Genomic DNA, 13,064 nt, shown 5'->3' with positions numbered 1-13,064 from the left:
TCAAGTATAAGAAACCTGTTGCATTTGGATATCTTAAATTTGATTTCTCCCCTATTGAGCAGAGAATTGAAAATAAATTTTACTTACTAGGCAGGTGATTGATGTCATAATAGCTAACACAGAGGACTCGGGAACTCTAAACTTAGATATTGTTGAATGGAATGATTTATCTTCCTCATGGGTATTAGAAAAGCCCTCCGAAGTAAACCAAAGGGATATTACTAACTCTGAGGTACGATTGGTGAAGATTTTGGTTATTTTCTCTATTGAACATGTAAGGAAACATATGTGATGATGATCTATGTAGTTGAGTAGGGTTGTATTAAGCAGGAAGTGAAAACTGACATTAGCAGGGGTGCTTCTCTATTTCTAATGGTGTACATCAAGCAGAGGCAAACGACTTCTGGAGACAGCTCAAAAAAGTTACATTCACAACAAGATGGTGTGATCTTCAATGAAGAAGGCAAGGAAAATCCTGAGGGGGGTAAAATGAATGACGAGGTGCAGAAAAAAACTTCCAATGACAAAGAACTTCTTACGAGGTTTCAAGAGGATGACACAGGAAGTGAACATCAAGATGTCAAAGAGAATGCTCTTGATGGTAAGTTTTGATTTTCCCTGGTTAACTGGTCTATGATGTTGGTAGCCTACTGTAAGGTAATGTCTAGTCAAACTCCTAGGACAATGGTTGTTGTAATGCAGACCATTTGCAGCTTGAAGAAAGTCCAACAAAAGTTTCGCGGAGGGTAAAATTCTTTGCTACACTAGATCGCTACTTTTTGCTCTCATGGAAAAGGGAATTGTTATATTATTTTCCAAAATCCTTTTTGAATGTTACTTCTCTAATAGAAAAATTTTATATTTCTTATATTTTAGCATAGTATGCTCCAATTTATAGTAGTTTAACACTTACAGCAATTGAGACAAAAGAGGAGGGAGAAAAGGTCAATAGATCTTATTCAACAGGATGAAGAAAAACGAGTTGAGCTTGAAAATGCAGCAAATAAATGTTCCAAGGAGATAGATTCTGATGTCCTGGGAAAATGCAACATTTGGAGGCTGGAGAATGAGAACGAGAATTCTGACTCCACTGTTAGATTGATGCGAGACCAACTGATCATGGCTAGGGTGTATTCAAGCATTTCTCGAGCTAGGAATAATCTTGATTTATTCCATGAATTGATGCTTCATATTAAAGAATGTCACTGTACATTGGGTGAGGCTAATGCAGATTCTGATCTACCTCAGAGGTAATAGTTTTCGCATTGGCTGCTTCTAAATCAAGAGTAGTAAGTTCTTCCATTTCCATTTGGTGTTCATATCCTTTGTTTCTTTTAAAGTTGCAGTCTGTGTGTCAATCTTTCTGTGTTTCATTCTCTTTTTCATGGCCGATAATTGCTATGAATGTTTCAGTGCACCTGAGAAAATCAAGGCTATGGGTCATGTCCTATCCAAGGCTAGAGAACAATTTTATGATTGTGCGATGGTAACAAAGAAGTTGCGAGCCATGCTTCTGTCTGCAGACGAGCAAGTAAGGACCTTGAAAAAGAAAAGTACATTTTTAAGTCAGCTTGCAGCAAAGATTGTTCCCAAGGGCCTGCACTGTCTATCCATGCGATTGACCATGGATTATTACTTACTTTCCCTTGAAAAGAAAAATTTCCTAAAAAGGACAAGTTGGAGGATCCAACTCTTTATCAATTTCCTAAAAAGGACAAGTTGGAGGATCCAACTCTTTATCACTATGCATTATTTTCTAACAATGTATTGGCTGCATCTGTGGTTGTGAATTCAACTGTCATGAATGCTAAGGTGAAGTGTTATTAATTTAAAATACTCTAAAGTTTGGAAGTCCAACAGTTTTGCTGCATTTTACATTTAATATTTGGATCTCATTGTAGGTGATTTACTTGTGTTTGGAGGAACCCCAGAAACATGTATTTCATCTCGTCACAGACAAGTTAAATTTTGGGGCCACAAAAATGTGGTTTTTACTTAATCCCCCAAGGAAAGCTACGATACATGTAGAAAATGTTGATGATTTTAAATGGCTCAATTCCTCCTATTGCCTTGTGCTTCACCAACTTGAATCTGCAGCTATGAAAGAGTATTATTTCAAGGCAGATCACTCGACTACACTCTCAGCACATTCCTCCAATTTGAAATATATATTTCCAAAATATTTATCCATGCTAAATCATCTTTGTTTATATCTTCCACAAGTTTATGCCAAACTGGACAAGATCCTTTCCTGGGATGTTGATATTGTGGTGCAGAAAGATTTGACGACCTTGTGGTCAGTAGATCTTTATGGAAAGGTTAATGGTTTAGTGAAAACTTGTGGGGAAAAACTTTCACCGGTTTGACAAATACCTTAATTGTTCCAATCCGCACATAGCCAAGCACTTTGATCCTAATGCTTGTGGTTGGGCATATGGGATGAATGTATTTGATCTCAAAGAATGGAAGAAACAAGATATAATTGGAATATATCACAAGTGGCAGAACATGGTAAGTGTGTAGTGTGGTTTATTTATGTTAATTCCTGTGATGCTTACTTTAAAGTATTTGAAGTAAATATGAAGTAATTAGCTAGAAAACTTAATGGGTTTTTCTTTGTTCGATTTCTAAGTTTTTCTTTTATTGTATGTCAGAATGAGGATAGAGTGTTGTGGAAGCTTGGAACACTACCCCCTGGATTTTCGCATTGGCTGCTTCTAAATCAAGAGTAGTAAGTGCTTCCATTTGCATTTGGTGTTCATATCCTTTGTTTCTTTTAAAGTTGCAGTCTGTGTGTCAATCTTTCTGCTTTTCATTCTCTTTTTCATGACCGATAATTGATATGAATGTTTCAGTGCACCTGAGAAGATCAAGGCTATGGGTCATGTCCTATCCAAGGCTAGAGAACAATTTTATGGCTGTGCGACAGTAACAAAGAAGTTGCAAGCCATGCTTCAGTCTGCAGACGAGCAAGTAAGGACCTTGGAAAAGCAAAGTAAATTTTTAAGTCAGGTGGCAAAAAAGTCTGTTCCCAAGGGCCTACACTGTCTGTCCATGTGATTGACCATAGATTATTACTTTCTTCCTCTTGAAAAGTGATAATTTCCTAAAAAGGACAAGTTGGAGGATCCGACTCTTTATCACTATGCATTATTTTCTGACAATGTATTGGCTGCATCTGTGGTTGTGAATTCAACTGTCATGAATGCTAAGGTGAAGTGTTATTAATTTAAATTAATCTAAAGTTTGGAAGTCCAAAAATTTTGCTGCATTTTACATTTAATATTTGGATCTCATTGTAGGTGATTTACATGTGTTTGCAGGAATTTGAGAAACATGTATTTCATCTCATCACAGACAAGTTAAATTTTGGGGCCATGAAAATGTGGTTTTTACTTAATCCCCTAGGGAAAGCTACGATACATGTAGAAAATGTTCATGATTTTAAATGGATCAATTCCTCCTATTTCCCTGTGCTTCGCCAACTTGAATACGCAGCTATGAAAAGGATTATTTCAAGGTAGATCACTCGATTACACTCTCAACACGTTCCTCCAATTTGAAAGATATAAATCCAAAATATTTATCCATGCTAAATCATCTTCATTTCTATCTTCCACAAGTTTATCCCAAAATGGACAAGATCCTTTTCTTGGATGATGATATTGTGGTGCAAAAAGATTTGATGCCCTTGTGGTCAGTAGATCTTCATGGAAAGGTTAATGGTTTAGTGGAAACTTGTGGAGAAAGCTTTCGGTGGTTTGACAAATACCTTAATTTTTCCAATCCGCACATAACCAGGCACTTTGATCCTAATGCTTGTGCTTGGGCATATGGGATAAGTGTATTTGATCTCAAAGAATGGGAGAAACAAGATATAACTGGAATATATCACAAGTGGCAGAACATGGTAAGTGTGTAGTGTAGTTTATTTATGTTAATTCCCATGATGCTTAAAATATGAAATGCACCATAAAAAGAGCAACTTGACAATTACCATTTGGTCCCCATGCTTGCCTGAGAGAAAGTAGCAAGTCAGGATCTCCCTGATAGTTCATCCCGCTATAAGGATAATCGTCAATCTAGAGGGGCATCTGATCCCAATGTGCAAAAAATGTAGGTTGGAACACGCATCCAACTCCCCGTCCTCCTCTCCGCAGTAGCTGCCCCCAGTGGTGGATCCTGGGCTCCTATGGGCCCCCATATCGGATCTATACATGAGGAAGGATGGTGGGTATCTTCTCAAAGAAGAATGTGCACAGTACTGTACCAAAAACATAGTCATGGCTCACTTGCATAGACTTAACTATCATTTCACCAACGACAGCATCATCTTGGCCCACCCATAGTAGGTCCTAGCCAAAACACTCTCAACTAGCATCATCTGCCCACCAGTGATGTGGTGGAACACATGGTTGCCCAAGATCCGTAGCATAGCTGCGGAAACAACCTATGTCTCTAGCCGATCTAAATCACCAATCAGCATAGTCGTGCCCTTCACATGCACATGTTGTGGACAATGGCACTCCACAAAATTTGTAATGTTCCTCCCACAAGGAAACACCAGATGTATATCCCCCACCACTCTGAGGGGAGGGAGTCTGGTGAAGAAATAAATATCCTGTAATGTGAGCTCAATATTGTGCCCCTGCATGACAAATAGCTCATGGTTTGGATCTCAATAGCTCACAATTCTCAATAGCAAGGGCTCACCTACCCTCATTAATGGGTTCTCTACCAACTTGAAACCCCATAGAGAGCCAATACCCCTCGAATCCCCTGAGCCATCAGAATCTCGGATTGGAGGGTATCCAAGTCTCACTCACACCAGTTGATTTTTAGCTCTACCATGCCTGCAAAACACCACATGTCTTGTCAGTTGATAGAAGAAAACACTGGTCTACACTAATCAACCTACAATCCCCACCAAGCGAGCAAACCACCCCTCTTTTCAGATCCAAATCATAGTTTTATGCCTAGAAAGTGTGAGCTCACAGGTTTTCACCTATTTCCTGTGATCCAAATTACACTTCTAGGAACAAAAAGTGTGATTAGACCGTGAAGAGGAGCAAGGGTCTCCCAGGGAGCTGTCAGGAGACAAAAATTAAAAAAAAAATAACTGAAATTGAAGAGATGAGTAAGGCCACTACCTGAAAGTCGCAGATCCTAATTCTGATGGCCAGTTTGTCTGGTATGATCTCCACAAGATTTAGAGCCTTTTCCTCCTCTCCAAATTTACCACAACTCACATAAAAAATGAATTCCAATTCAAAGGAAAATGTCCTTTCATAGAAAAATCCACAATGATTCTGTCACCCGCTTTGACCAAACGGTAGCTCAGCTCGACAAACCATCAACATCATTGGAAATCTCTCATCGAGTACTATAATGAGTCTTTCTCAGTTTTGGATGATTTGAAACTTCACTAGGAAGCCATTTTTCCAAGAAGGGTCACTTCGTCACCTCTCAAAATCGGATTTCTTCATATGCGACGCTTGTAATTTTGGGGCGACCTTCCCTTGGAACTTGTCATCTCACGTGTCAATTTTCATCATGTGTAACCATCATTTACTCATTTTTTCATGGTCCCCACCGGGCCTATTCTGTGTGGCAGCGTCATCGAGTCACCCTTGTTCAGAGCATCCGCGATGAGTCACCCTTGAATCCATGGAGTCTGTTTCGTATCCATTATATCATATCATAGTATTCCATCCATATTTTGATACCGTTCATCCCGTCTTGCCCATTTTAGCCTCCAGTCATACTGTTTGCATCCCATCCAGATTTGAGTCAGTTGCTGCCAAGTCAACCATGCACTTTATGCTCTGACAAGGAAAGTTTTCTATTTGTCCCTCAATCCCTCATTTTCCATTATACCTGGTGTCACTCCATCAGTCACATTACTATTTTCCCTCATACCTTAGTTGAGGATCCTCATTGCCTCACCTATCGTGGGCCCTATTCTGTTGACATCAACTCATTTATTCCATAAGAACGACCTAGAGGGTGGTGTATCTTAGTTCCAGCTTCCATTCTTGTTTGGTACTTTGGATCGAGTAGAGGGACTCATTATTTCCCTTTGAATTGGTTGTTTCATGTTCATGATCCATACACTCGATGGTCGAGTGATGCAACAGATTGTACCAGTGGTTCCTAGGTGTGCATGAGATGTTTGCAACCTCATGAGGGGGTGGCCCTTTAGGTAGCCCCCCACATGCTCGGATGCATACCTATTATGCTACAACCTTAGATGCAGTTCCGAAAATATAATGGGTTCGGTTCCTACGAATCACAGTGTTCATAGCATGCACATCTCCTTCATATGATCCATTTAGTTTTGTAGATCCCTTCCTTGTTGAACAGGGCTTCTTCGGTTGTTCTACCCTCCCTCCAACCCATTTTTTGAGGGAAGGGTCGTTATATCTCATGTAATCAGTTCATATTATATTCAATCCTGGCTCATATTTTTCCAGGTGTATTATATATATGGCATACATTGTATTATTTTTTGACTCAGTTATGTCAACATGTCATGTACCATTTAGCATGTACTTCATTGCACAGTTTGATGTTTCTCAGAACACCATTATTTTTGTACTAAGTTATCTCGATGGGTATATGTATGCTTCCCCCGCCTCATTGAGGTCCAGTACCCCAACATAAAAGGTGACTTGCATTGGTCTTGCCCCCTTTGTCCCTATCCTCCTGCTTCAGTTGTATGGGTCTCTCTCTCTCTCTCTCTCTCTCTCTCTCTCTCTCTCACTCCACTTTGTTGTGTCGTGATTGTGTCTTTACAACACAGTTCGGTCATATGTTTTCCTCCTAACACTTGTACGTTGGGGGGAAATCTGTTATCACCAAAATATTGATCATCTAGCCTAATTTACTAGATGGATCGAACTACACCATGTAAAGCGAATTTTACAATAGTACAATTTCTTTCACTATGAAAAATTACTTAATAAACCACCTTTGTTAAGTGATTTATAATTAAACTCATGCAAAATAATTAAATAAATCACTGTTTATTTGATTTCCTTCTAGATATAATTAATTAAACCATTTTTCAATTATTATTCCGTGTCATATTTGACCCAATTATGAAAAATCAACAGATAAATTATTAATTATCTTATTTTTCTCTAGGAATAATTAATTATTATTCCTTGTCAAATTTGAAAAATCCCTTGGGAATAATTAAATAAATCATTATTTCTTTATTATTCCTTAACCAATTTGTTGAGATGATAAATAAATCATTTATTTATTTATTTATTATTTCTAAATAAAACTTTAAATATTTTTTCCCTCGTAACCAAATACAATAAAATATTCCAAGTGGTTATTACAAGAATGGCGTTAACAATATTTTATAATTGCTCATTATTCGAGGATAACTCAATATTTTGTTATAAATAGAATGGTTTTCCATTCATTATTCACTTTTGACTATTTTCACTGTTGCACTCACTACTGTAACTCTGATTATTTTCATTGATGTATTCCATTTCTCTGCCATTTGAGTTCCCATTAAGGTCAAACATTTTATTTGTTGGGTTTTCACATTATAGAGGAGAGAGACTCTAAAGAAGATGAAGACATTTGAGGAAAGTGAAGAACCCATCCCATAGAGGGGGACAGCTAACATTTATTTGTTCCCTTCACAGGTGTTATAATAAAATCTATTCTTTGTATATATAGTTTCCATTGGATTATTTGAGTTATTAATGTTTATTTTTGTTGTTTAACTATGATTGTGGCATAGATTAGGACTTTCGCAGGTTTTGTTTCTATCATTCGTTGCAGATATACAATATTTAGCATCCATTTATATTATTGATATTGTTTATCATCCATAGTCTTAAGTGGGTTCTTTTCATACATCTTTGAGAAGAAAACACTACAAGAGAAAGAATTCTGGAAAATGCATGGAGCAAGGACCCTTGAAACCCTCAGTCTTTGGAAAATAAATGTGGCATCCAAGTGATCAATCTCCAAGTTTGGCTATGGGTTCAACCTCAATCCTAGGATGAGCTTGATTAAACAATTTATATTCTTCCTTGGGATCAAGTTTAGAAACTCGACCTTCCAACCTTTGCAATTTGACCTCTTTTACCTCCATTGAAATCAATCCACAATTATTTCAAGGAGACACTTTAGATCTATGAGCAAGTTAAAAATGGCATTGAAAGGCAGTGTCTCCTCCTTAGATTTAAATGATCCAGCCTCTTTCCAATATAGATTAACAAAATATATTCATACCATTGATCTTGAAATGAAACAGATATAATCCGATATGATACTTGTGCTCAGAATTTAGCCTTTGGACCCTTGGTGTTTGACCCAGTAGAAGGAGATGAACTCTTCCATTGGATTTCTACAGACCTATAATCAAATTATAGTCAAGATGGTAGTACTTCCTACAACAAATCTCACAGCCCTGCAATACAATTGAAAAGATACCCTCAAATCTGATAGGGGTTCGATCTCGACCCCGTAAACTTGAATGGATAAATATGGTAAAGCAGACCTAGGTCCAATCTAAAAATTTGGCAAAGTAATGTTTTCTCTTTTGTTTGCAATAAAATAATAACTCTCAAAATAATGCAGAAAATTCTCCTTCCAATCAACCGAAAAATAGAACCAACTAGGATGATACAAAATTCCATTGAAGATGGAAATTTTGGCTAGGGTGAGCATAAATTCTGCCAAAGTTCCTTGCATGAAACCTCCAAATAACCCTGCAAATAATTTAGAATTTTCCAATAAAACCCTCAGGCTGGTGGGATGCACAGCTCTGATAACACTGTAATTTCCCAATCATCAAAATTTTAATCAGTTCTGGTACATTGTAGGTGTTCTAATAAAATTCTTCCAGTAAAAACACTTAACACAATAAAGATCTGAGAATGCAACATATTATTTATGTAAATAAATATAAACAAAATTACATGCCCACAGAAGCACTACTAAAGCTCATGCCTTGGCATCTATAGCTTCCCATCAACAAAGAAATTAAAGATGTTGAATCACAATCTTACATCCTTGATGGATCCACCAGAGAAATTACTCCCATGGGGTTTTCGTCCTTGGGATCAACTAAAACTTGCCTTGACAAGCTCTCAAAAAAAGAAAAATAGATAAATAACTCCCGATGATTATATTGTTAGGCTCCTATCCACTTTTATATGCTTCATTGAATCTCTAGAGACTTTATTTTATTGTTTTCACTCAAAAAACGAAGGCAAATAGCATGGGTCAATGCCATGGGCAAATACCATGGGTAGATTTTGTCTACTTTAACCATATACACAAAAAAAAGAATATTACAAATCGATCGGTTCTTATTTAGTCTAAAAAGTTTATGTTTAGGAATTCCCCAAGATCCGTAAAAGCAGAAACTTAATAGCAATTACTCATCAACACCACAAAGTATGTTATTTTTATTGAGAATGTTGAGCACAGGGAAAGATGCTTGTTAAAGTGGATGTTAGAGAAATCCCTAAGGCATAGGTCTAACAATAACAAGAATTGTGTTACCTTTTGGTTAATTTTCTTAATAATCCTAACTATGTCTTAAAAATGTAGCTCGGGGCATTAAATTTAAACGATATTCCTTATTGATTTTGGGATTGGGATGAGAGAGAGATAGGAGATATTGTCTATTCTAAAAATAAACATCTTTTCACTTGTATCTTTTCCATACATAATGTCTCTTTTTCATAAATTAAATGGACAACCTTCTTTCCTTAATTCTTCATGAGAAACCATCCTTCCAAGAGGCATTAAGGCCATTTCTAGACAAGTAAGGCCACCTACTAAGTCATAGATTCGAAATCCAACGACTCTGCTATGAGCTCACCAAGATTTAGTACCTCTTACTCTTCTCTAAATTCTCCAACAAATCAATGTACAAATGAATTGGAATTGGGGGCAAGAAGCCCTTTTATAGGAAAAACTCTAGTTTTTTTTGGCCATTAGGAGTAAATGGTAGCTTGGTTTGACAAACTATCAGCATTGTTGGAATTCTCTCACCGATCTCTACAATGGGTCTCCATGTTTCTTGTAATTTGAAACTTCGCCACAAAGCCATTTTTTCCATGAGGTCTCACTTTGGCACATTAAATCAAATCTTTTAATATGAGTCACATGTACTCTCGTGCCACTTTTCCTTTGAACTTTTAGAATTATGAGTCGCTGTCACAAGTAATCACTATTTACTCATTCTATTATGGCGCGTTGTGAGCCTTTCCCATGTGGAAGCATCATATAGTCACCTTTCTTCAAAGCATTAGAGATGAGTCACCCCTCATGTGCCTTTGAAAATCCTTCATCTAAGTAATTGACCATCCCTTATGGAATTGTTCCAATCACTACGAGCTCAACCTTGCATGTTATGCTCTGACAAGATAAATCATAACTCCATGAGTCCCCATATCTTCCAATTATCATCCCCAGTGTTAGTCGTTATTAGCCATAATACTATGATCCTTGTGCCTTTGTTGAGGATTCATAATTGCCTAAACTTTGGTGGGCCTGCTTTTGCTATTATCAACACATTTATTCCAGGAGAGTAGTTTAGAGGATGGTGTACCTTGGTTTCATCTTTCATCCTTTCTTGGTGCCTCTAATCAAGCAAAGTAAATCATTATTTCCCAGATTTTCTGAGGTGTGTGTGATATGGTCTAGACATCATGAGGGGATGTCCCTTTAGGTAGCCCCTCACATACCTAGATGTCAGAAAATTATGATCTAGCCTCAGAAGAAGTTATTTTTATTTGAATGGCTTTGTTTCTGCCAATTGCATAACTCACAACATGAACCTCTATTTAAAATGGTCCATTGAGATATTTAAATACCTATCCTATTCATCAGGTCTTCTTTGGTTGTGATCTCTTCGCCCCGCACCGCCCCCCCGCCCCACCCCCCCCCCCCCCCCCCCCCCCCCCCTTCACCACAGCAATGTGGGGGAATTATGTCTCATGTCGTCAAATCAACATACATAATTGTATCAATCCTGGCCACTGTATTCGAGGAAATTATGTATATGGGGATCATTATCTCATTGTATCATGTACTATGTACCTTAGACCTAGATTGTTAGGCACACCATTATCATTTGTACTCGGTTATCTCGTAGGTATGGGTATATCTCCCCCAACTTATTGAGATCTTGTACTCGTCAGTAAAGGAAACTTTTATCTCACAGGTAGGTTTCACCGCCTCCAACTTAACTCCTTCCTATTACTTGAGTGATCTCTCTCTCTCCCTATGACTTCCCTTCAGTGTTTTGCGAAAGTGAAGCTACAACATATTTTCGTCATACGATGTGCTCCTCAAACTCTTATGTTGGGAGACAATCTGTTATCACCCAAAAAATGATCACCTAGTCATGTATTACTAGGTTGATCAAAATATGTAGGATAGGTTTTTACATATTAAAACCTTTTTTTACCTTAGGCAATAATTTAGTGAACCAATTTCCTAAAGTATGTCGTTGCATTCTAGACTACTACATGGAGGGGAATTTTAAGACATCGTTTTAAGACAAAATAAATCTTTTGTCTTAAAATTTTCAATATGATGCACTAGTAAAAAAGGTAAAGGATTAGGGGTTCGTCTTTACAATATTGATGGTTTCTTCAGGAAGTAGAGTGATCGAGGTTGACAACAACTAATGGGATTTAGGGCGATGGAGGTTGAAAATAGAGGTGTGCATCGTGAGAGGAGAGATGGAGGCACTTTCGAAGAACGTTAATGGGTGGTAACATAGTTGGAGTACTTTTCGGGGTCTCCATTGATTGTGTTTTAATATTTTTTTTTTTTACCATGTTATTTATTTTGAATGCTACTTATATACATTAGTTTTTGTTATTGGCAAATTGTTGTGCTAGGTTGGAAACATGGATTAGATTCACTTGAAGGATTTTTGAAAAATGTGGCAAGAAATTCTCAATTTGATTTTGCCTTGATTAAATTGATAAAATTTGAATATCCACATCAGCAGACAACTTGGATGCAATTAGCTTGTATGACATGGTTTGTGTCACCCATTTTACTCAATCAATTTGGGTTGGAGGAGTTAGAGTTCAATTAAGCATGTGTGATTTCTAATTTGTAGCAGTCAAAGTCAGTGATCTCCAGTTGTTTTCAGTTAAACTAGGTCTAACTGTTGGAGGAACTAGCAGAAGGCCAGTTGTGCAGTGAGACTTTATTCAAATGCAATGATGATCTAGTTAAGTGATTAATCATCCCAAAAATTCTAGTGCATGCAAACAATTCGAGTTCCCCATCTATGGTGGAGATTCCAAGGCAGTTTAATATTAGTTGTAGGCTAGTCTTGGGCTTACAAGTGTTGCATGCAGTCACATGATAAAGCTTAGGAATTGTGCAATCCATTTTGGAAAAAACCTAAATAATAGGGGCCTAATTTCTCAAGGAATTGCACAAGGAAATAGGGGCTCAAGTAGAGGTAGAAATTGACAAAGTTTGGGTTTGAGCTTCTTAGTGAGCAGAGGGATAGGTTATTCACTTACGGGTTGTGCACAATTGAGTAAATCAATTGTAATACATCTATATTCATAAGATTGATGCAAGAAGGCATTGGAGTTATTAGAAGATTGCTTTCCCCACGAAAAATATTGTGTGCATGTATTTTATTTCTTATTGCATGTCTGAATTTTTTGTTCTAAATTGTGAATTAACTTTCGTAGAGTAGTAGAGTAGGTCTGTGTCTTATGATTTTGAAAAAACTTCATGATGAGTTGCAAATCTACACCATAATTTCTACATTGTATCATAGCAGGATTCATATTAGAGCATGAATTTCGAATTTGTTTCTAAGGAGGTTCGAATTTGCAGTTCAGTGTAGCAAGATCTCTTAGGAACTAAAAATATGACCTTCAATAGGCTGAGGCTAGAGTATTCCTTGGAAGGCAACTCTAATTTCATTGACTGCAAGGATCGCATGGAGGAGGTATTCGATGACAATGGATTGCTAGAAGACATCAAGAGAGATGTTACAAAACTAGCTGAATCTAATGCCCAAAACCTTGCTCAGTCGA

The 13,064-nt window shown here is 37.3% G+C and overlaps 1 protein-coding gene across 1 annotated transcript; it reads left to right on the top strand.

Moving 5' to 3' along the window:
- Positions 1-372: 372 nt before the first annotated feature.
- LOC149213242 (polygalacturonate 4-alpha-galacturonosyltransferase-like) lies at positions 373-2,366 on the top strand. Its single transcript, XM_089388950.1, has 6 exons — positions 373-601; positions 703-746; positions 916-1,250; positions 1,414-1,531; positions 1,672-1,812; positions 1,902-2,366. Exons 1-6 carry the CDS (start codon positions 373-375, stop codon positions 2,364-2,366), a joined length of 1,332 nt encoding a protein of 443 aa, XP_089245076.1.
- The last annotated feature ends 10,698 nt before the right edge of the window (positions 2,367-13,064 follow it).

Source organism: Pinus tabuliformis, chromosome 1_1 (assembly GCF_031772625.1).
Source record: "Pinus tabuliformis cultivar Carrire ecotype Pingquan chromosome 1_1, CPIR1, whole genome shotgun sequence".
Classification (NCBI taxonomy): Eukaryota; Viridiplantae; Streptophyta; class Pinopsida; order Pinales; family Pinaceae; genus Pinus; species Pinus tabuliformis.
Note: the sequence above shows the minus strand (reverse complement) of the source record. Positions and strands in the feature narration are given on the sequence as shown.

Coding starts and splice junctions, on each gene's coding strand:
- LOC149213242 (XM_089388950.1), top strand. CDS start 373: ATGGTGTACATCAAGCAGAGGCAAACGACTTCTGGAGACAGCTCAAAA. Junction 1,251..1,413: donor GATTCTGATCTACCTCAGAG/GTAATAGTTTTC, acceptor TGAATGTTTCAG/TGCACCTGAGAAAATCAAGG. Junction 1,813..1,901: donor CAACTGTCATGAATGCTAAG/GTGAAGTGTTAT, acceptor ATCTCATTGTAG/GTGATTTACTTGTGTTTGGA.